This window comes from Arvicanthis niloticus, chromosome 8 (genome assembly GCF_011762505.2).
Source record: "Arvicanthis niloticus isolate mArvNil1 chromosome 8, mArvNil1.pat.X, whole genome shotgun sequence".
NCBI classification, from domain to species: Eukaryota; Metazoa; Chordata; class Mammalia; order Rodentia; family Muridae; genus Arvicanthis; species Arvicanthis niloticus.
In genome coordinates this window covers 69,584,715-69,609,690 of record NC_047665.1, presented here as the reverse complement: position 1 = coordinate 69,609,690, position 24,976 = coordinate 69,584,715, and the positions used below count along the sequence as shown (strand labels likewise).

Genomic DNA, 24,976 nt, shown 5'->3' with positions numbered 1-24,976 from the left:
GGGAGGAGTGAGGACAAGCAGAGGAAAGAGTTCGTGGTGGGAAGCCCAGGGCAAGCAGAATTCCTGTGCTCATGGGTTTCTTTATGTGGCAAGATCCGGGTATTCTCACTAGGATGTTAATAATCAATGCTATCTACTTTGTGTTTTTTCTAGATCAATGAACTGAGCCATGTTCAAATCCCTGTCATGTTGATGCCGGATGACTTCAAAGCCTACTCAAAGATAAAGGTGGACAACCACCTTTTTAACAAGTAAGTATGGTTCAGCCTTTCGGAGACTCCCTGGCTGCGCAGACTAGGACTTTTTGTGACTTTCTGTAAACTTACAGTTTTTTCAATGGGTGGGAGTAAAGTTTTGCTGATAAAGTTAATCCTATGATAAACACAGCCATCTGTCATATTCAGAGAAGTAGCAGCAGGCCCTCTGGGATAATATCCCTTTGCCATATGGCATATTGTTCCCTATGAGTATCTTATACATTAAAAGTGATATCCTCATTACTATTTAAATTTTTGGAGATGTAAATTACTTGGATTGTTTGAGCAGTTATGACTTCTGCTCTTATACACAAAACTTTAAAAACAGGGCTTTATGAATAGAAATGACTACATTAGAAAACAATAATTAAGGTATGTTACTATAAAACATAATTGGATGTCATGTTTGGGCATCAGTAATGTCCATCATGTGAATGGGATACCTTTGATGTTAATAAAGAAAGCTAAATCCGTATTAGTCAGTTCACCCGAAAGCTGGAGCTACAGCATAGCCCTTCCTCCACAGGGGCTGCAACCAGGACAGTGGCTGGAAACTGTCACATTCACAAATCACTGTCATTCCTGTACAAAGAACAGTAATAGAGGGGTGTCCACAAATTGTATTTATCGTTCTGTGAGAGTACAGAGGAAGGGCAGTTCTGTATGAGTGGGGTGAGCCTCAGAGTAACCTCCCATATCCCAGTAAGTGTGAAATGTCTCTCCTCCTCTTCTCTTTGTTGTAGTACTAGGGATTGAACCCAGGGACTCCCACATGCTAGGCGAGTGCTCTACCACTGAGCTACCTCCTACCCCCATGCAGTGTCTTAACCATGCTTTTGTTCTGATGTGAACTCATGAGTTCCCACAGTCATGTTTAGAGGTTGACTTTGTGAGGATATAAACACACAAAAGTGTAGTGGGGGGGGGGGGTTTATTGTAGATACAAGGGAGAGTGCAGCCAGAGACATCTGGAATGGTCCAGAGGAGAGACAAATAGAACCCAGAACATGGTCAGCAGACTGCACTGGACCATGAGATCCATGAGATGGGGCAGGGAAGAGTGAGAAGGAAGACGAAAGAGAAAGCCAAGAGAGCACAAGAGAGATGCTCGGGATAAATGGACCAAGAGAGTGGGCCAAGAGAGCACAGGGATGAAAGGGCAGGGTGATACAGGAGTGGGAGCTGGGGGAGGGAGCTGGAAAAGTTTAGGGTAGGGGTGGGGTGAGAAGAGCTGAAAGTGAGCCTGGAGGCCAGCCTGGGCTTTGGTATGCTAATTGGTTTGCCATTTGGCCTGTGTTTCTCTTGAACCTGACAGTGAGGAAATGTTGAATGTGTGAATTTAGAATGTGGATCTTGGGTGTGAGGTGAGCCTTGACAGCTGCCTCCACAGTGAGCTTGCTGTCCCTGCCCTTTCTCACTGCCCTCTTTCCTGCTCTTCCAGCTTGTCCCTCTTCACCCCTCTTCTTGGGGAATGGCTGGTGTGTGCAGGCAGTATTAGGGGATACCACAGTCCCAGTGTGAGAACAGACAGCATTTTCAGTCCATCCCTCTGTTTGTCAGATCTGGTCTGTACCTGGTTCTGTGGAATCCTCTGTGCTTGCTGTGGGCAGTGAGCTCTCACCACCTAACGGCTACACACAGGTCCAGGTTGGACAGAGTGAGCCTGTTAGCCTCCTGTCTGTCTGAGCCTCACTCTACAATGTGACCCTTGCAGGGAAAACATGCCGAGCCATTTCAAGTTTAAGGAATACTGCCCGATGGTCTTCCGGAATCTTCGGGAGAGGTTTGGAATCGACGACCAAGATTTCCAGGTGAGCTGCTTTTGTGAGATGGGTTTGCTCTGTCAAGTAGGACGTGTGTTCCTGTCCTTTTGAGCATCCTTTGCAGGCTCAGTTTCAGTGTTCATTCTGAAGTTAGGCATTCTCTTAAGTAAAGGGATCGGTGTGGTTTGATTTTAGTGAGATGTCTGTAGGAAAAAAAGACAGCACTTAAGAGTAAATATTCTCACTTCTAGATGTAGGCACTACTTTCTGCTTTCTAGAGTCAGTGTCTGATCACCATGTAATAAGCATGCATACACGTGTTAAATTCATTTTTTATTATTATTTTGACAGAGGCCACTAGGAATCTTAGGCTGGAATTGTGTTTTAATTTTCTGGGTTGTAAGTGGGCAAACTCTGTCTCCAGCCCCAGCATTTTCCTCAGGCTATGCTTGTGGCTCAAGGTGCTGGGTTGTAGAGGGGCCACCACTCTCCCATCACCAGTACCAACCTGCACAGTTCTGCATGCCCTCCTCACATACCACATACTGGTGTGCTCTGGCTTCTCTCCCTGTACTTGGCACAGTCTCAATTTTGACTTTTGAAATGTGATAGAACTTTTTAAGTATCTGCTGCTCTCTGATCAGTCTACTAATTGAAGGCCTGCTTTCTTAGTACTTCTACGCGGCTGTGATAAGATGCAGTGACTGAGGTAACTTATGAAAGAAGATGTTTATTTGGAGCTTACGGTTTCAGAGATTGAGTCCGTAACCATCATGGCGGGTAACATGGCGGCAGACATGCATGGTGGTGGAATAGCAGCTGAGAGCTCATATTGTGAGACACAAACATGAAGCAGAGAGAGCTAACTGGAAGTGGTGTGGGCTTTGAAACCTCAAAGCCTGCCTCTCAAGACATACCTTTTCCTAATCTTTTCCAACTAGTTCCACCAACTGACAACCAAATAGTCAGATGTATGAGAGCACTCGCATTTCAAACCACCACACCTGCCAGTGGTTCCTTGATCTTTGTATAGACAGCAGATCAATAAGTACTAAAGGTTTGGTTTTTGTTTGCTTGCTTGTTTTAAAGCAGAAATCTGAGTACTAACTTGTCCTACATCTTCTCAGATGAATAAGCACACTCTCTCTAACCTGCCCTAAATTTAAAACCTGCATCAGTGCCACATTGCTACCCCAGGCAGTCTCACAAGTGCTACATGGGCACAGCTTGCTTTAAGGTTTCTCTTGAAGAATAGGCTTGCTCAGTCAGGCAACTGTATTTGCTTAACCTACCCAAAGATTAGGCTCCCGCTCCCACCCACCTTTGTTAACCTTTCCAAGAATTTCTGCTGTGCTTCATCAGACAAGAGACCACTGTCCGGGTGACCTGTAGGGTCATAGGCTCCCCAGATGCTCGGGTTCTGAACTGAAGGTCTGGCTACCAAAGGAAGGCTCAGGGATAGAGTGTGCAACATGCGGAATTCCTACTAATTGAAGGCCTGGGTATTCCTTCCCTCAGATGGCTCTGACATCAGCACCAGGTTTGGACACAGTTATGGGAGCGATGTTCATGGTGGAAAGAGTGTCTTCTATAGAGAAATTACTGGAGTGAGATAGGAGATCTGTGTGAAGTAAGAAAGGGTCATTTCATGTGATCTGAGAACTGTCACTGCATCTAAACAGGCCATGGATTCTTTGAAATCTCTGCTTGACTCTGGAGTGTGACTCCTGCAGCCCACCTATCCCCATTTTAATTAGGGAAAAAAACAAAACAAAACAAAACCCAGGAACCGTGGGATGGCTCAGTCAACAAGGAATCTGCTACACAAGTGTGGGCACTCAAGTTTGGATTATCGTGGTAAAGCCTGGTATGAGCCAGTGGAGACAGGCAGGTCTTTGGAGCTCACTAGCCAACAAGTCAGTCACTGAGCTGTGGCTTCAATGAGGAACCCTGACTCAAAACATAGGGTGGGATGCAGTGGAGGTGTGACTCCTTATGTCACATCCAACACATGCATCTACATGTATTTGCACCCATACCCACATACAACACACATGCATCTACTTGTACATGCACCTATATGCACATACCACACATGTGCAATGCACAGAAAGAACAGCAATAATAATTATAAAAATTATTGGCATTTTACAGAAACTGAGCTTCAAGGGCCCCACTACAGAACTTCTTGATTGATTACTGAATTGAAATCTTTACGTTTCTCCTCATCAGTTCTATTAAAGAGATGGAAAATAATCTCATTTTGTTGTGGCAGAAAAAAAAGTGGTTTTAAAGTGTCCTAAAATGACAGTTGTGTTCCTGAAAGACTAAGGCATCACTCGGTTCCCCTAAAAATAACACCGTAGAAGTTGATATTTACGCATGTGCAAATCGCGTCATGCAGACTTTGAAAGGAAATGAAGCGAGTGGCGTGATTCATGAGTAACTAATTGGCAAGTCTCTTGAACACTGAGCAGGAGACCAGAATGGAGGAAGTTAGTCTGAGTGTAATTAATCATCGGAACACCTCTTTCCCTCAGCTTTGCCTGCTACTTCAGGCACGTAAATTGTTACTTTCTCTTTGTAAATTGTTGCTTTCTCTATGACAACTGTATTTCTATTTAAAATATTTTTCACGGAGAGTTCGAGAATGCCTTCAGTAAACCAGAGGTGGACTTGTCTCTCCATGTTGCAGTCTTCCCTTATGAAGACTGTGTTGAAAGATGACATCTAAACTGTATACGCTTAACACACGTGAAGCCTTGGTCCCATCCATTGTACCAAAACCCAGAAATTTTAAAAGGTGGCAGAGGCCATTCTGGTCAGGGGCTATGCATGTGAGCCTAAAGTACCCTTCCAGGGTGACTGGAAAAGTTGGGCCAGCAAATGAAGCTCCTGTCACCCTTCAGAGGCACTGGCTTGCTGATGGGAAACAGCTGTTGTCTGGCTGTGTTTGTTTTCTGAAGGGCTTGTATTTTAGACAGGTGACCTTAAATCACTGTGGAACCATCTGATTAATTGTGTATTTGTCTTTCCTTTAACTCCAAAGGATACCTGTCTCACCTTTTTCCTTCAGTGTTGTTTAGTGAAGACTTCTTTGATAATGTGTGTGTGTGTGGGGGGGGTAATTAGCCAGCCAAACTGAGCTCTGTCTGTGAACATAAACATCCTGAATGAGATTGAAAACAGTCCTCACAGCCAGCAAACGTGTGGGTCTTTGCTCTGGTATTGATTTCATGGCTGCATGGATGTGTCTTTAACCTTTTTTTTTTCTTCTTGCTGTTAAAGACAAGTTTAAACAACAGTCCCATTATGGGATATTAATCGTTACTTTTATCAATACCATCCATGATAGTCATTTTTTGTTGCTGTGACAGAATCCTTGAGAAAAATAATATAAAAAGAAGTATTTTGTTGGGCTCATGGTTTCAGAAGTTATAAACCCATGATGCTTTGGGTCAGGATAAGGCAGAATATTATGGTTATAGAAGCATGTGATAGAGAAACTGGCTGGTCTCAAGATAGCCGGGAGCAGAGAGAGAGAGGAGTGACCTGGGGATGGAGAGGAGAGCAAAGAGAAAGGAAGAAGGGAGAGGGGGAGGAACCCCTTCAAAGGCACACCCTCATGACCTTTCATCAACCAGGTTCAGTCTCCTAGCTTCTGTCATCCCTAGTAAAGCCATCAGATTATGAGTTCATCAGTGGATTAACCCACCCTTAGCCTGAACTCACACAATCCCATCACCCCCCAGGAGCTCTCCAGCTAGAGACCAAGCCTTCCAAACCCACACCCACCTAACATACATAGATGTGTGTGTGTGTGTGCATACATGTGTGTGGGCACGTGCCTGCACGCACGCCTGGTGATTTCAGATTCAGTCTGAGTTTAGTGGCTTAGTAGGTTTTTTTTAATTATAAAATAGGTTTGTGATATGCTTAGATTGAGTTCCATTTTTGTGGTTATTGTTGGCCCATTGGTCCCCTGTCCCTGCCTCTTTAAGACACTTTAAGGGGTGACTACTGTCATTGAGGCTTCCGCCACTACCTTTTCTATTTTTCTTCTAATACCGCAAGCCCTGGCCCCTTTCACTCTGATGTCACTCAAGCTGATTGACCCTGTGTGTATCTATTTGTCCTACTGTAGTTCAGATTCTGTGCTAAACATTCTAGGCATCTTCCCTACTTCCACAGTGCTGGAATGTAGTCATCTGCGTGCTCAGGATGGATGCGTGTTAGGCAAGCATGCCACCAACTGAGCCACATCCCCATATTTGATGCCCAAAGGCCTAGACGTTCTTGGGAATACAGACAAAAGAGTAAAGCACTGTAGATTCTATAGTAAATGTTAAGAAGATGTTTCATTAGCTTTGAGAAAGTCTGCAGCCCCCTCGCTGGCTTTGAAGGGCATCAGCCCTCTTAAGACAGTCCTGGGAAGTCGGATAGAATCTTCAGTTTGCTTGTGGGTGTCCAGAGAAGACTTCCCACCAAACCAAAAAGTTGCCCAGGATGGAGCCTGCACTGTTCAACCTAAATACAGGGTGCAGTTGCAACTAACTGAGCCCTCTTGTTCATTGTGTTGGATAATACCAGGTTTTGTTTGCCCCCACTGTGCCTCCTGAATTAGAATCCCTCATTATTCACATTTGATGCCCTTTCTTCTTTGTATCTGCAACAGAGTTCTAATTTTAAAAATAATTCATTTTAGAAGCTAACATTTTAAAGTTCTGATATTCTTGTTTTAAGTTTCAAGCTCTAACTTCCCAGCTCACCACATTCTAGGGAATAGGGGATTCTGCCAGGACATCTGTCAAATAAAGATGTTTGCAGGGCAAACTTCTCAAGCTGACTTAAAGCTGTATGAAAGAAGGAACTATAGTCTTTCCTATACTGCCTACCTTTCCATTGAGAGCTCTGGAAGAAGGGAGAGGGACAGGGTTATTCATGCAGTAGAAAACAGTTGGGTAGAGAGGGAGCTGAGGGAGAGACACAGATGGGGAAGTAGCCAGACACACAAGGAGAGTGTGGTAACAAGTCTGAAGGCCTCACCTTACTCTGCAGCTAGTAACCAGTTTTGTGGATTTTGTGCAGGGAAGAAGAGATGTATGAAGTCTGCTTTTGTTTTATTTTGTGGGTATACTTGTATATGATTTAAATGCATATGTGCATATATATATATATATATATATATATATATATATATATATATATATATATATATATTTGCATGTGTGCATGCATGCAGAAGCCAGAAACTGGTGTCTGGTATCTTTCTTAGTTACTATCCACTTTTCAAATGGCCTCTCACTGAATCTGGAGCTCACTGGTTTCCCTAGGAACCCCTGTCTCTATCTCTTGAATACTGAGATTATAGTGGGCTATCATACCCATCTGACTTTATGTTAGGATGTCTATAGATCCTAACTTGGATGGCAAGAACTTTATCTGCTGAGCCATCCCCCAGATCCTGAAGTCTGGGAGTGGGGGTGGTAAATAATTTTTAAAGGGCTTATTTTTATTTATGTTTATGTGTGTATGCCACATGTGTAGGGGTACCCAAAGAGCCCAGAAGAGGGCTCAGGTGCCCTCTTGTGACCTACCCTCCAAGTATAGGAAGAGCAGCGGAACTTTGAACCATTGAGCCATCTCTCCGGGCCTCTTATCCCGTACATACCTTTAAGATAGTGGGATGGTTCCATAGAGAGGGTCTAGAAGAGAAAGAAGAAAGTAAGAGGCTGGGGGATGTCTCAGTGTGTACAGAGGAGAAGAGAGCTGAGTCATTTGCCACTGACAGAGAGCAGCTGCACAAAACTGTGACAGAGTCAAGCAGAAAAGTCAGGGCCAGGGGTCAGTGAAAACAAAGAGAGGCAGCAAAGAAGAGTTGGCGCCTGCACAGCTGAGAGAACAGATCGTATGAGTCACAGAAGGAAATTGGGAGTTTAATACAAGAAGGAAGGGGAAGATAAAGTTGAGTTTCGGACCGGTGGCATGGAGACCATGAAGTGCCCACAAGACTGGTGACCACTCAGTTGAGTGCCCTAGGTGGTACTCACTAGGAGTCTGGGGGAGGGGCCCGGCTCCCGGAAATCCTTATGGGAGCCTTCCTGGGTTCTCTTTCGACAGTCATACTGACAGTGTCCCCCGCCTCTGTGTGTGCTTAGTCTGTACACTGTTTCAACTCTTGTCTCTTTCCCACTGGGTGGCTGGTGTCTTAGGCTTTTATTGCTGTGAAGAGACATGACCAAGGCAACTCTTATAAAGGCAGACATCTAATTGGGGCCGACCTACAGTTTCAGAGGTTCAGTCCATTATCATCATGGTGGGAAGCATGGCAGTGGCCAGGCAGACATGGTGCTGGAAAAGCTAAGAGTTTACATCTTGATCATCAGCCAGGAGGAGACTGTTTCCCACAGGTAGCCAGCAGTAGGGTCTCCTCTGTCCTGGGCAGAGCTTAAGCATAGGAACTTAAAGTCTACCAGTACAGTAATGCACTTCCCCCAACAAGGAACACCTCCTAATAATGCCACTTCCCATGGGCCAAACATTGTCAAACCACCACAGTTGTTGGCTTTGCCCAGCTCACTCTTGCAGTTTGTTCTCTCTGATAAACACCTTCTGTATCCCAAGGGTCTCTGGGCAGTTACTCCACCCTGCGCATGGAGGCACTTGGGCTAACACACAGGAATCCCGTCTCAGGTGCTCAGCCTTTTGAGAGAGTAGAATGCACTCCACAGCCAATCTGTATCCCAATTCTTGGGTATTTTTCTCTCTTCTCTGAAAGCTGAGAAGATGATTCTCCCCACCATCATGTCCCCACCACCATGCCCCTGCCTCCCTTCAAGCACAGTTTTCCTGCTGGCCCTGTGTTTCCTGCCCTGAACCCCAAGGCTAATAATCAGTAGTCATTCCTTAGCCCTGGATGTGAAGTAAATACAATGTTTCCATTCTGCGAGCCTTGGAGACTGACTTCTGAAATTAGAGCTCCAAAATCAAGTCCCACCCTGAGAGTTCAAAAGACTGTTCTCATAATGCTCTGTGAGGCCCCTGCACCATGCTCTCCAGTGCATCACCATTCGTTGCCGCCTTCCTCTTTTCTGATAGTTGTTTCATTATTGATGAGCATTCAGTGTTTTGCTACGTTCCAAAATGAAAGCCATTCTGTGCTTAGGATCCCACTTCTTTTGATAAGCGCTTAACATGGGGCTTTGAACACGGTATGCCTTTAATGACTCCACGGTGATGGTCAAGTTAGCATGGTGGTCTTTAACATTCTGATGATGTCAGTAGATCACCTGAGCTCGCTCCCATACGTCCAAGGGAAACCCAGAATTAAGCTCTCTGGGTGATGATCACACTTTTCTCTTGGGCTCTGTGATTTGAGGCATACAGTCATAATCCTGAGTTGTCAGCAGGCTTGAGACTGGTTTCTAGGCCATGAAACAGGTAGCCTACACTGGGGGAAGAACACTTCATGGGAGTCTGGATGAGCCCTGGGTCTTCAGCGACTGATGCTGTGGCCACGTTCACCCACCATGAACTGCGGTTCTCGGTTTCATCTGTGACATCGGGGTGGGGTGGGGCAGCAAGCTTTCCAGGCTCTCTGAACTTCAGCTTCACTCTGTGCTTCCCGCCTGTCATATCCTCCACCACACTGTCCTGCTGCCATGATGTCCTGCCTTAGCCATGTGACCAAGCAGTCAAGACTAAGCACTCCTAAGTCACTGGCCCAAATAATCCCTTTCTACTCAAGTTGTTTTCATCACAGTGACTTAAAGAGTAACCAATACAGGTTCTTGTACATAATATTGATAGGTTCTCCTAGGAAGCTAATTGCTTTCCCACATGTGAGCTTGGCAGAATTGATTTTTTTTTTCAAGTGGTCTTGCTTTTGACTAACATTTTTTAAAGGTTCCATATATGATTTTTTAAAAACTAAAACCTACATTTATTTATTTATTTATTTATTTATACTGTGTGGGGATCATGATAAGGAGTGGACAGAGGTGCCTCAGCACACAAATGGAAGAGTGCAAATGTCAGATGTCAGTGTCATCAAGTGTGTTCGTGTCAGAGGACAACCTCAGTTCTTTCTTCCAATCATGTAGATCTCATAATCCAACTCAGGTCAGGCTTGGCGGCAAACGTCCTTATGCACTGAGCCATCCTTCTGTCCCTTCACATGTGACTTTTGCCAGAACGTGCAAGCTACAAACAATACGAAAAATTACAAAAAATAATATGGAGATACGAGATTATATCAAGAGAATTAAGTGTGAAAAATGCTTGGTATTTTCAACAAAGGTGCTAGGGGAGTGACAAGCATTGAAGCAGGTTGTTTTATGAGAACTATAAAGGACTGGTGATTGCAATGAGCTAATTAAATTGACCTTTATGATTGCTCCCCTCGTGGAGGGCTCCACTAAGCCTGGCTCTCCCACTGTGAAAGTAAACATCTTCGTGCCCACTGTTGGAGGAGGCGGGTGGGAAGGAGGGCGCACTAATCCTTTTCTGAAAGAGAAGGGATAGTAAATTTCCAATTATAAATTCGAGAAGACCCTCCCAGGGAACATCTCTCATTATCTTGCTTTATTTCCTGTTGAGGGCACCGGAATACCAGAGCTTCAGACACAGCTGTTGTTGAGGCTTGAGACAGGATATCATATGCTACAAGACATTTATGGAAAAAGGAGCTTAACTACCAACGTGTGCAGTTGGCTTTAAAAGGGATATCGATCCTTAAGTAGTTTTATCTGCTCATTACCATAGCTTTGTCTTAGAACTGCTACTTCTGTCCAGATACAAATTTTACCCTCAGCTACCCAGCAAGCCCAGAATTGGCCTTAGAAGCAACATCTGCTACCCATGATGTGTCCCCCACTGTCACAGGTCAGCAGAGGTCACTTGTAGTGTCTCCTTCCTCAGTCTGGGGTCTGCAGCTTGCACAGCTGGGCAGTCAGTGGCCTCATGAATGATACCTGCATTTCTGAGCCTTGGGAAAAATGTGTGGGCCAACTGCAATCTCACTATGTGAAATGTAACAAGAAACCCTAAGAAGGGGACAGACAAGGGAATCGGAGCAGAAATGTGGACAGGTTGCTAAAGATGCTGTAAAAAAGATATGGCAGTAGTGGCATGGGTTTGCAAACACACGAAACCTTCCGAGTTGTGCGCTTTAGGTGAGTGGTATGGTCTATGAGTGGCTTCTCAGTCAAGGCACTGAAAAGGAACGTTTAGGAACTGGCAGGATGGCTCAGTGGATAAGGACACGTGGTGCCAAGCCTCATCTAAGTTCAATTTCCAAAACCCACATGATAGACAAGAATTAGCACAAGTGGTCCTCTGAGCCATACACGGTCATACATATATGTGCACAAATAACTAAGTATATGTTTACTTAAAAAGTAAGAGAGTGTTTAGGGGCACAGGCGATGTGCCTCAGTAGGTGTAGTATTTATCATGAAAGAATGAAGACCTGAGTTCAGATTCCGGGCAGCCACATAGAAACAACATACTTCTTTAATAACCCAGGTGCTGGAGAGGAAGACACAGGAGGGTACTGGGGGCCAGCTGTCCAGCCAACCTAGCCAAATTGGTGAGCCCCAGGTTCAGTGAAAGACTGTCTCTCAAACAAGAGGCATAGACCAAGACACCTGGCATCAACTTCTGGTGTACATACATGTACACACACACACACATACACACATTCATATGCATGTACATTATACACAAAATTCATTTGTTTTTAGAAAAGAAATTCAGAGTTTGAAATTAGTTTATATTTAATATGAGACTTGGAGACGTTCAGTCCAGCTGTGTCTCTTTGTCGATAAATGAGTTTGCTGTGGGAGTGGGGGCACTGCTGTTGGGCTGTGGTTTGTATTGCGTTGGTTTCATTGCAGACCCTTTTGTCCTGCTCCATGTTGCCCCTGACTCCATCTTGAGCCCTTAGTTTGAGAAGATGCTGAGCTATAAGGGTGGAAGGAGAACCTTGGGACGGCCTGTTACGTCAGCTTTCTTGGGAGAGGTGGGAATAAATTCTTTTCCAACAAGCAAACTGAAGAACCGGTTTGAACCAAGTCCAGTCTGGTAAACCACTGAGTTTATTAGATCTACGTCAGGAGCATGGATTATCCTGAGACAGCTGCTTCACTGAAAAGTCCCAGCCCAGTGGCTGACAGCTGCCAAAAGCTTCGTGGAGTGAGTCCCTTCTTTTTCCCCTTGTCCTCAACCTTCCCAAGGCTCTGTCCAGCTGGGGCAGGATTAAGGACAGCTGAGAGAGAGAGGGCAGGAGGGAACATGTGGCAGAATCTCTGATGAGGGCCTAATGACCCTCCAACCCCCTTCCTGTGCAGGAGCATCAACAAGCCCTTCTTGACAAAGTCTTCTTGGGAAGTCCCAGCTGCTCCGGTTTAGATAACAATGGTCATGCGGTGCCCAGAAACACCTCCCCACAGCTGGGGGTCCTCAGCTTGAAGCTGCTCCTTGAAGTGGTTTGAATTCTCTGATACAAACTTCTTGTAGGAAGGGGTTGAGAAGATCTTCACCTGTCACTTTTGAACTGATCCCTGCAGAACCCTAGATTAGAATGTAAATACTGTTAATCTTATTTCGGAATGGAAAACTTGTCCAAGCTTTGTCTAAAGCTTAGGAATTTGAGTTTTCAAGGGAGCAGATCTCTTCAAACCTGGGGTGGGTTTCTGCGGGTCAATTTTTGTCTGACACCTTTTCTTGAGTGGATAAGAGTCCAGAAAAACAAGTGTTGTAATTTGGAAGTGGAGATTACGAAGATTAAAACAAAAGTGGTACTTTTCAGCCTTGATTGGATTAGATCCGAAACAGTCTTGCTTTTGTATCCGTTAATTAAAATAAGATTTTTAAAATTAACACCTCTGTTGGCCTTCCTTCTCACTGACTTGCCTACTCCATTTATGAGATTACTGCTGTGGAGGAGAAACTACAACTTGGCTTCCCAAAGCAAAGAGATTCCTCTCAGGATCTTCTCTACCAGCAAAGCCTATGTGCTTCTCAGCAAAGAAAGTGGGGCAGATAGAGCTGAGTGGTAGAAGGAGAGTTAACATTCCCCAACAGTCCTCAGCTTAGGCGTGATAAAGTGAGTTACATGACTAGAAATATGTGAAGAATCCTAAGGTTGGCATGGCCTGCAGCCCACAGGACTCTGGGAAACACTAGAACCTGTGCATCCTCTAGCCCCATCCTCATGCTATAACCTAACTCCTAGGAGCAGCACCAGATGCTCTGTTTCTCCTAGAGTCTGTTCCCCAGCTCTTGCCTGGAGAGAAGATGGCTCCTATCCCAGCCCCCTGCCAGCGCTACCTTTGAATGAACCAAGGTTTCCTACACAGGTTAATAAAAACGTACTTAGAGTAGACTGGTTGCTTTAACACCATGGCTGTTATCGATATTTTCCACACACTTAACTCAGCAAAATTGAAAACATAGGAACAAGTTTGATTTTGTGCCACCTGGCTCACACTCTAAATTGGTATTAGAAGGTGTTTGTCACCATGGAAAAATCAATATGAGCTATCCCGTTGAAATGCCTGCCACACTCTAGAGCCTGAGGCCTCGTGGGCACTGGAGTAACTGGGTGTGCTCCTAAGAACTTAGATGGGCTTTCGCTGGCATCCTCTGGGTCTGTTTTCTTATCTCCAAGTTGAGGGTACTGGAATAATCTTTAAAGCTGTTTCCAACTCTGATGACTTTTTATTGTAAGAAGGACCCTTGCGGCACCTATAGTCCCCAGCCTCCCTGCGGTCCAAGGATACTATACAATGCTGGGATTTCTGTTTCCTTTGCAATAGAACAAGGACCTTCAGATCCTTCTTTTCTATTCTATTTCATGAGATCACAGGCTTTGAACAGTTCTTACCTTAGTGTCAGTGCTTGCTCTTTCTGGGGCTGTCCTGAACACACCTGAAATTTATGTAAGCCTTATGTAGACCTGTGAATATTGTCATCTTTTTAATCTTGGCCTAGATGTCCTAAACTGTCAGTACACACTTCCAAGACTACAATGGCCTTCCAGTATCCTGACTAGAATCTCTTTGGGAGACGTGCTCTGTGTTCTAAGACCTATACCTCCAGACTTTGCTTAAGCAAAGAGCCATGACTTGGAGGAAACTGTATATTGGCTTGGGTTGGGTTTTTGTTTTGTCTTTGAGTGTGTTTGGTGTGCCAACCTGTGTATAGGCGTGTTTACGGGTGTCTGGGTACATGTCGGGGGTTCATGTTTGGGGGGAAGCTAGAGCTTGAGGTCTGCTGTCTTCCTCAGTCGCTCTTTGCTTTAATTACAGAGGCACGCATGAGGCCCCGGGCTCTAGAGTGTGGCAGGCGTTTCAATAGGATCGTTTATATTGATTTTTCCATGGTAACAAACACCTTCTAAGGTCTCTGGCTGAAGCTAGCTAGTCAGCTTTCTGCAGAAGCATTCCCCCCATCCCCCTACCCCTGCCTCTCCCTCTAAGCACCGGGGTTACAGGCAGGCCAGTTCCCATACTCAGGTTTGTGCAATGAGTGTTTGATTTGTTGTCTGTCTTACTGCCCTTCACTTTACAGACCAGAAGCTGAATCTCAAAGAGGCCAAATGACATATGCAAAGGCCAAGGAATAACAGGTGGTACAGAAATGTCAGGTGGTACAGGAATGTCAGGTGGTACAGGAATGTCAGGTGGTATAGGAATGTCAGGTGGTACAGGAATAACAGGTGGTACAGGAATAACAGGTGGTGTAGGAATGACAGGTGGTGTAGGAATGACAGGTGGTGTAGGAATGACAGGTGGTGTAGGAATGGCAGGTAATTATAAATGAGGGAACATTCTGGATACCTGACCCTCACCTTCACCATTACACTGCATTGGCCAGAAATGCGAATAAATTTTCACTTTTTAAACCTTTATTTTTATTTGTATGGGTGTTTGTCTGAATGTATATCTGTGCACCAAATTTGTCCAATGTCTGTGGAACCAGAGAGTGTATTAGATCTCCTGGGGCTGGCGTTAGACATAGTTGTGAGCCACCGTGTAGGTTCTGGGAGTTGAACCAGGTCCTCTGAAGATTAACCGGTGACTTTAATTGGTGAGCCATCTCTCTAGCCCATGTCTATCTCATTACAAAGGCGATCTACAGTTATGTTTTGTAATGACGAAAGATTATTCTTGACTGTCAGTTACTCTGTTCGTTTTAGGCAGGAACCTAAGACATGCATTACCTGCCTCACACTGTCCATCAGGTTTTTAATTTCAAGTGGGAAAAATGTAACTCGTGGGACTGCTGCGAGAAAATACAAAATACCGAGGCGAAATTCTCTGGGGCTTGTGTCACCCCAAGGGTCAGGCGCTTTGTGTACAGTGGCATTAGCTTTTCTGATTTTCTAGTTGTCTCTTAGATGGGGCTTTCACTAAATATGATTAATACTTTTTATGTTAATTCTACAGGCACAGTCTAAGTTTTGGCTGACTATCCCCAGCTCCACCAAAGTACTTGGAAACCAAGAATCTTAACGAATTGTTTTCATACATAGCCTGCTAGTGGGGAATGCTCGTAGCTCTAATAGAAATGAGCTCAGTCAGAACCAGGATGAAAGCATTTACCATCTGCATATGCCAAGATCAGGACATGGCCAGTATCTAACACAAAGAATGCAATAAGGAATTTCCATGTCTTTGAAGATGAGGGGAAAGGAAGAGACTCCTGCATGAGGCAGAACCTGAGCTCAATTCTTACACTGTTTATTAGTGCAAGTTTCACACTTGTCAACACAGGCAGCCTTGTCCTTGCTCAGGGTCGTTCATTATCAACTACTGAGGTGAAGATTCGAGTACAGCTTTCTGTTTTATCTGAACTTAGAGTTGGAGGGAATTGATTGGACAGCGTGCTAGTGCAAGTGTGCATTACTACACACTAAATAGTTCTTCACATACTGCAGCTTAAACATGTTACAACCACCACTGGAGACCCTCAGTTATCATGGTGGTCTGACCCGGTCCGTTCAGGTCAGTCAACAGGGTCTAGCAAGAGGGAGAGTAGGGATTGAGAGGCAAGAGACATGAAGAATGGAGACAAGACAGGGTGTGTGATCAAGTCCCGTTTATTGAAAGGAAATCTTGGGTTATATATAAGCAGAAGCAGGGGAATGCAGCTGAAGACACTTTACCATGTGCACCTTGCAGCTGGGGGCACTAGACAACAAAACAAGATACGTGAGAAAAACAAGATGTTTATCAGAGTGTGCTCAGATGTTGTAGGCTGTTGAAAACAAGTCTCTTGTCAGGGTATATGGTCTGAGATGGCTGCAAAGATAATAGCCGCTTTCTGCGAGGACTTGGCTCCCAACAGTGGTCCATATGCCAGCTCCATCAGTATCATCTACTTCCTAGAATGCCCTGGCACCAGCCTGTGGGGTCAGAACCTGCAGTTCCACATGGTCTCCACGTGGGCTGTTCACTGAACTTGAGCAGTGTTGACGACTCAGCTTCTGATTTTGCTCTCCCACACTGGCTCCTGGGAGGATGGGCTAGTTTTCTTGGGCTATGAACCTTGAGGTAGCAGCTGGTTTTGTCAGTTTATTGGATTAAAAGCTGCCTAAGTGTGAGTGGCACTTCTGGTTGAATATGAGGGGATTTTTCCAGAAAGAGTTGATATGTGGGGCTAAGGAGAAAAGACACATCTTGAGAGTGGACGACACCATTAAATGGCCTTGTAGCCCAGGTGGAATAAAATTTGGACAAAGGCAGAGGTGTGCCCACATATCCACACACACTCCCTGATCCAATGTTGTGTGAACAGCCATCCTCCTCACATGATCCTGCCACAGTGTTCTGTAAAGCTCGTAGGCCAAGTAGCCATGAGCTGAACCTACTGACATCTTGAGCCAAAATAAATCTTTCTACAAGTTGAATGTGTGTGTGAGCTCTGGGTGAGTCCATGCCATTCCTATTCCTGCCCCCCAGTTACCCTGCGTTGTCACTTCCTCTTGTCTGTTAGAATTGATGATTCCTGCTTTGATTTTATGTCTGAAGATAATTTGTAGTATTAGTGGTATTTACAGTTCTTATTTACTTGCAGTAAATACCCTTTTGCATATTAATGTTTGGTAGGGAAAAAATAAGACCATTGGTGATATATAATAATAATAATAATAATAATAATAATAATAATAATAATAATAATAATTTTTTTGTTGGCATTTACCCACAGAAGGGGCATTGACTTTTATTTTCTTCCTTTTTGTTCTAAGCAGGAAATGGTAAAGGAGGCTTAAAAAAAAAAGAAATAATTAACTGAGAATTAAACTCTTACTAATGTTACCATTTCCATCCTGAAAAATCCTTTGTTCTGCTTTATTTACCTGATGAATTTCAGTTGTCTTGAGAGTGATTTAACACTGCCAAATCTTGATACTTAAAGTCCTGCTGGAATTAAATTGATTTTTTTTTTCATCTCTAGTTTTCTAATTACCAAATTTGCTTTTCTTAGCTTAATTGGCAGTCTTGCCTCTGCGCTTGGCAGGTGTGCCTGCTTACATTGGAGCTGAGACACACTCTCTCAGGATGTAATAGTCCAGTGCCATGATGCCAGGTGCATCCTGGGAAATCAAGATAAGCTGGGGGGCCATTTCCCTCCTCAAGCTTCTGTCTTGTTGTGGTCTGATTCTACCTTGGCTGTCTCAGCCCTTGCTGTTTTCACCTGCAAATGAGGAAGTTAGAAAGTGACATGAATCTGTTAGGCAGAGGCCCTTCAACTGAAAATCTGTAGGACCCTGATATCTCCTGACTCTCCAAAGTCACCTGTGTTCCCTGAAAACAGTTTAGTCCATGGGTTCCTATGGATGCCTTGTTTAGAGAGGAAATTGAAGGGGGAAGGTGACTTTGCCTTTGAATCCCCATACACATGGGCCAGCAAGCAAGGCCTGGAAGGGGATGATGTCATTACTCGTGGGTACAATTAGCAATGATGAAATCCAGACTTCCTCAGACATGGGAGTTTGCTAATGCTATTAGTCTCTGACCAGTATAAAAAGAGTCGGGCAAGCAGGGGGATTTTCTTGACAGTTCAAAGAAAGAAGAGGGACACTGGTTGAAGTCTTATGTGAGAGAAGACTTATAAGGCTCTATACCAGCTATAGCGTAGATATCCTGACTCAAACTCTGGGGTACATCATTCTGCACAGTCACTGCAGAGACCCCATGCCTCATCCATCCTCAGTAAGTGCTTGAAAACTACTGCAGAGGAGTGGAAGATGGACTAGGCCAGGGGCTTCTTAGAAGTTTTAGAGAACACACTTTCCCACGCTCCTGTTCCTCCACAGGCCATGACTGATTCTTTCAATAATCTTCTAGCTTATTAGTTGAGAACTTAGGTTCTGGACCAGCCATACAAGCTGAAATTCTGGTTCCTCGCTGACTGGCTATATGACCTTTATTCTGTCATGACCTCTCAGCTCATCTTGTCCCCTGTGAAATGATGTGACAGTGAGGGCAGCGTCTGCACAGGGTCCTGGTGGCCTGCTCTGTAAAGACGTGCTCAGTGACTGTCCTTTTGTGACAAAACCGTATCCTATTCAGAAGAAAAATGTCAGCTTTTGACAAATCTGAAAAGAACAAGGCAAATAAATAACTCATTACAGTTCTGGATGTGGGCCTGCTTTTTTATTTGTTTGCTTGGAGACAAGCTCTTTGCATGGAGCCATGCTAAGTAACCTAAAACTTGCTGTATAGCCCAGGTTGGCCTGTGTAGGTCTGATCTACATAGAATTCTAGGCTAACCTTGAGCAGGGTGGGGTTGTATATCCCAACTGAGGCTGAGGCAAGTGGATCTCTGTGGACTCAGGACCAGCTTGGTAGACTTGGAGAGTTCCAGGACAGCTAGAACCTTGATCAAAACCAAACAGGAAAGCATGGAACTCACGGCCACCCTCCTGAATCCTCTTCTCCAGTGCTCCCAGCACATCCTCCTCGAAGAATGTTAGAATCAGTTCTTACCCAACCGTTTTCATTTCATTTAGGAGACTTGCAATCGGGTTACGGAGAATTGTGAAATATTGCCAGCCACTTACCAGTTTATTCCAATTGCAAATGCTCTTGCTATGATGACAAATGACCCAAACCCCAAAGCCACACTTTAACCAGTTCTCTTCCCTTCTCCCTCCTCCTCCCACCGGGAAGAATTCCTTGACCAGAAGTGCACCCCTTCCCAATGACTCCCAGGCTCGCAGCGGGGCTCGGTTTCACACGTCCTATGATAAAAGATACGTCATCAAGACCATTACCAGCGAGGACGTGGCAGAGATGCACAACATCCTCAAGAAGTACCACCAGGTAACTTCCCCTCATCTCGATTGACTCTTGGAGCAGGTTTATCTTTATGCCAGAGTGTCATCGAGGCCAGTGTTCTGAACTGTGCTTGGGCAATTTGACATGAAGATCTCCTCCAGCCTGGGCTTCCAGAGCGATTGTGGCCTCATTACTGGCCCTTAACATGAGAATGCTTATGCTCCTATTTGCATAATGGTCATCTAAGTTATTTAAAATAAATTCAGTCTAATTATGCTTCCAGTGATCCCCATTCTGGTTGTAAAAACCACTTCACTAAAGATGTGGCAACTTTCCAGAAGATTCCTTCTGTGCCAGAAGTCAGATGTTAACCCCAAGTCTGTATCTGTTTACACTCCTGAATCCTGTGCTGTTCTCAGTGTCTGGCTCTTCTATGACTCACCCATTGCCCAGTTGGACCTTGTAGAAATTCTCTGGTTTTAGGGAATATTGTATTGGTCACTTTCTGCCCCAGTTCATCCTCAACTATTACCACTTTGTAATCTCCTGGGGGAGAAGCCTTTGGGAGTTGCTTTCTCTTTCCTGAAATAGATTCTAGCATAGTGCATGCTGGAGCACAGATCCACAGGTCCAACTGGATCAGTAAAAGACTTCTCACTATGAAATAGCAAGAACACCAGAGCAGAAGCAAGACAGTTCTCAGCTCAGATCCTGCCCCAGTCTCCTGCTGGTCGTGTGGCTTCTGGATTTTGAGACCTGTCTCTTCACTTATACAATGAAAGTATCAGTACTTTCCAAGTCCTGAGAATTCAGTGAGAAAACACATATCAAGTACATAGCAGATCATCTGACATGCACTCTGTGCTCAGCATATGGGAAAGTGCCTGTCATGTCACCATAACTAATAATATAAGTCATCCTGAGAAATTGTAGTCTTGTTGCACAAATGCCACGGCTTATGCAGCCATTCCAGTAACTGTCCTCAAAAGAGGAATTTAAAACACATAAGTAGGTATGTGCACGCATGCACGCATGCTCGCATGCACACACGCACACACACATACTTTGTTGTTTTCAGAGTCTGTCTTGGTCTGTTTGGTGTTATTAACAAAACACAAATTGAGTGATTTAGATAGTAAACATGTTTTGCTTGCAGTTCTACAGGCTAGGAATTTGAGATCAGGGAACCAACATGGTAGAAGACCAGAGAGGACCCTGCCCCTGCCTGTGTGGTTAGTCTCTCCTCACCTAGGGATGACAGAACTCTGTGCTGCTTCCTGCTAATTGCAGGAATCACATCAGATCCACAGCATCATTTACCACACACTGGTGATTAGGGCTTTAAATGTTTTATTCGTGTGTGTGTGAGAGAGAGAGAGAGAGAGAGAGAGAGAGAGAGAGAGAGAGAGAGAGGCCAAGTAAGTGTGGCTGCCTATGGAGCCCAGAGAGGACATCAGACAGCCTAAAGCTGGAGTTACAGGTTGTTGAGCCTCCTGACCATTGCTGGGTACCAATCTAGTCTTCTGGAAGAGTAGCAAGCACCCTTAACAAACAGCTAAGCCATTGTTCTAGCCTGTGATTAGGATTTAAAACTATGCATGTTGAGGGAACACAAATATTTAGAGTTTGCTTTTACTTAAGTAGCATTAAATTCCCCTCAGCAGTTCATACTATCACAGAGAATGTTCAGAGTGAAGCTTTGTGAGTTCTGACTGCATCAGATTAGGATTATCGTTAAGTCACATCTGCCAAGTATCACTCTCTCCTACCGTGTTCTCTGATGGCAGCTGTCTGTATCGTGAGCTCCGACATGACTTGTTTAAAGCGTTACCTTTGGTCTTGCTCTGCGCCCTAATGTGGCGGTTGTTTCTTGGCAGTAGCCGTTCTTCCAATCTTGCAAATGTGATGGACAGCGTTTCACTTGCAGTGAGGTCTATAAAAGCCTTCATATTGCATTCTGTCTCTGGAAACCTGTGGCTGACTCTAATGTACTTTCTGAAGGCACCAGTCTGCCTTTATATTCATTTAACATCTAATACATCTTTGATAATGGATATTGCTTTAGAAATTTGTTCTGCCATACGTATGCTATTGCATATGTATGTGTATGTATATATATATGTGTGTGTGTGTGTATATATATATGTATATATATATATATATATATATATATATATATATATATATGAATGATAAAAACTTTTGAAGTGCCCAGCTAATCCCTGTGAGGGCAAATACACTGGCTCTGAAGTACCTGAGTTCCAGCTTATGCTTCAAGCTCCTCACAGATTCATATGCTCCCCTTTCTGGAATTGGATGCCACACCCATGCATCTCTTTATGCTTTGGCGTATCCTGGAACTGCTCAAAGCAAATTGGCTTCTCGTGACAAGTGAGAATGTATTCTTCTGATAAACAGCTAAGATACCTTTCTGATGAAATGGGACATGGTTCAGGTGTCCAGTTCTTGATCAGCCTAGGCTCAGAGTGAATCCTCCAACTTTACAGAAATCACAGTTTGAGGTGTGTTTTGATTATTTACTGTGATAAAAGATCACAGCCAGCAGCAACTTAAAGAAGGAATGGGTTTATTTTTTTAGTTCCAGGTTACAGTTTACCCCTGAGGAGAAGTCAAGGCAGGAACTCAAGGCAGCTAGTCACGTAATATCCACAGTCAATACTGGAGAGAAATAAATGCATTCCTGGGGCTTGCTCATTCACTTGGCTCTTTTCATACTTCTGTAGTTTAGGACCTTTAGCCTAGGGAATGGTCCCACCCTCAGTGAGCTAGGTCAATTAACAATCAAGACAGTCTCCACAGAGATCTCCACAGACCAGTCTCATTCCTTATTGAGATTCTCTCTTCCCAGGTGACTTTAGGTTATGTTGAGTTGACCATAAGACTAACCAACACAATGTTGTGGCCTTTACTCTGCCTCAACGCTTTGCGGCTAAGTATTCTGGTCAAGAGAGAGAGAGAGAGTGGGGCTCTTGGGGCAGGCGACTCGAAGAATGGAGACAAGACAGGGTGTGATCAAGTCTCTCCTATTGAAGGGAATTCTGAGGTATTTATATACACAAGCAGGAGAACACAGGTGAAAACATTTTACCACGTGCACCATACAGCTGAGGTCACTAAACAGCAAAACAAGCTATGTGGGATAAACAATATATTTATCAGAGTGTGCTTCAGCTGTTATAGGCTTTTGACAACCAAGTCTTTCATCAGGGTATATGGTTCCAGATGGCTGCAAAGTTGATCTAGTCACTTTCTACTAAAGTCGGCTCCCAACAACACAAGGTGTTTTTCTGGGGGTACTTGCTGCGATGACACACAAGTCAGACATATCCCCAGTATTATGTAATTACATTGGGTACCAGGACAGTTGCTGACACACTTCAAGGTCACTCACAGTACTGAGGTTCCTTTTTGCTCCTTTTTTGGTATGCTGTTCATTCAGAAAAGTCACATGTAGCCAACATATGAGTTTTTCTCCCATCTTAGAAAGTGATACTCTAGATATAATTTAAAGCATTTCATGACTGGGAACCACCAGTATTAATACACTTCACTTAAAGGACACTAAATTGGAGTCAGATTATGTAGGCCCTAGCTGCTTAATGTGATCTGTGGGCTTAGATTTCCCATCTGTGTTTCATTTCATTAACTCACTCAGGCATTTACCCACGACCATGCTCCAGAAATGATTTGAAGTCACCCTCAGAGAAGTAAAGATAAGACAAATTTAAAAAGCAAAAAAGGCAGAGAGGTGGGATAAAAAGGAAATAAGCCTGAAACTTCTTGATCAGTCTTCAAAGCATTTTGGGAAAACACTTGCCATCTGGAGTTGCATCAGTTTGAACTGAGCTACCTGGTAGTTAAGGAGCACCAAGTAAGTCATACGTAGCTGTCTGAACATAATTAAACCTGTTGCTGAGGAAGAGAGTAGAGCTGCCCGTGACATGTTGCTCATAAGATGCCTGACCCTATAAACAGCATCTTTGCAGAGGCACGGTGCACACAGGAATGCCACAGAACTTTCCATAAAAGAATCATTAGCTATTGGAAGCACACCAGCATTTTCCATTACAGTCAGTGAGCACCTTGCATGTGCTGGTTACCTGGATCTCTCTCCAACTTCCACCAAATGTCCTGCTGTCCTTCATACCTGCCACAGGCTTTGGTGAAGATAATGCAGTGGGAGCCAGGTCTTGATGTCCTCCCTGTGATCCCCTGTGGCCAGCCACCTGTCTCTGGTTCTAAGATGTCCTTGCAAGTTGTCTTCGTTAGGGTTTCGATTGCTACGATGAAACACCCAGGACCACTAGCCAAGGGGTAGCACCACCCACCATGGACCGAGCTCCTCCCCAACTAATTAAGAAAACATCTTACAGCTGGGTCTTACAGGGGCATTTTCACAATTTAGGTTTTCTCCTTTCAGATGACTCCAGCTTGTGTCAGGCTGACATAAAACTATCCAGGACAGTTGACCCTTTGTCAGCTAGCCACACAGCACATCACTGATAAGCCAGAACCATTCTTTTCTTGTTCATCCCCGAGGTCATACATTAACGTTAACGTCTCAGCATAGAGCATTTTACAAACTTTAAAAATTCCACAGTTTTCACAAACTCAAACACTTTTTAAAATTCAGTCTCATTAATGTTCCAAAATCTCTTTTAAAACCTAAAAATATCTTTAAAAATTAAATATCTCAACTGTGGGCTTCTGTAAAATAAAAAATAAATTTAATGCTTTACTTCAAGAGAGAAGAACCAGGGCACTGTCACAATCAAATCAAAGCAAAACCAAACTCCAAAATTGTAAATAACTTAACATCCAATGTCTGGGACTCACTCCTGATCTTCTGGGCTCCTCAATGGGGCTTGAGTAACTTCTCCAGCTCTGCCCCCAGCAACAAACACAGGTTGTCTTCTAAGCTTAGGCAGGCTCCACCCTACTACTGCTATTGTTCTTGGTCATCGGATGGTGCTGGCATCTCCAAAACTCTAGGGTCTTCTGCTGCACCTGGGAAACACTTTCACCAGTAGCCTCTCACAGGCTCTCTTCATGGTGCCAAGCCTCAACTTCTCTGTATGACCCCCTCATTCCTTCAAAACCGGTACCACTTGGTTGGCTCTTCCACGTTTAAAAAAAAAAAAAAAAATCAGTTTTTTCCTCCCAGACCCTGTTTCCGGGATGATACTCTGAGTCTAATTATTATTAAATGCTTAGTCCTGGGTTCAGCTATGTGGCTCATTTCCTCTTTGTTTATTATATCTATCTCTCAGTGTTACTGGGAGAATTACAGCTTTATTTCCCAGAATTCTCTCTGTTCCTACTGGATGTCCCACCTCCTATTTCCTGCCTCAGCTCATTGACCGTATGCTTTTTAATTGACAGAAGTGCTTATAAGAGATTTCCCTCTACACTTACATGTTGAGGCCCACATTCTGCCTCAACACTTTTGCCTCAACGCTTTTGGAGCTAAGTGCTCTGGTCAAGAGAGAGAAAGGGGCTCTTGGGGCAAGAGACGCGAAGAATGGAGACAAGACAGGGTGTGATTCAGTCTCTTCTATTTTCTCAAGTCTCCCTCTTTGAAGGGAATTCTGAGGTATTTATATACACAAGCAGGAGAACACAGGTGAAAACATTTTACCACGTGCAC

The 24,976-nt window shown here is 44.2% G+C and overlaps 1 protein-coding gene across 2 annotated transcripts in view; it reads left to right on the top strand.

The window, feature by feature from the left end:
- The window catches only part of Pip4k2a (phosphatidylinositol-5-phosphate 4-kinase type 2 alpha), a 160,718-nt gene that overhangs the window by 93,537 nt on the left and 42,205 nt on the right, over positions 1 to 24,976 (top strand). The window contains exons 2-4 of one of the 2 annotated variants that reach the window (XM_034510550.2): positions 154 to 251; positions 1,972 to 2,068; positions 19,201 to 19,353. In XM_034510550.2, coding sequence (XP_034366441.1) covers positions 154 to 251; positions 1,972 to 2,068; positions 19,201 to 19,353 — 348 coding nt within the window. The remainder of the gene's footprint in view (positions 1 to 153; positions 252 to 1,971; positions 2,069 to 19,200; positions 19,354 to 24,976) is intronic. The other variant, XM_034510551.2, reaches the window with a different exon arrangement.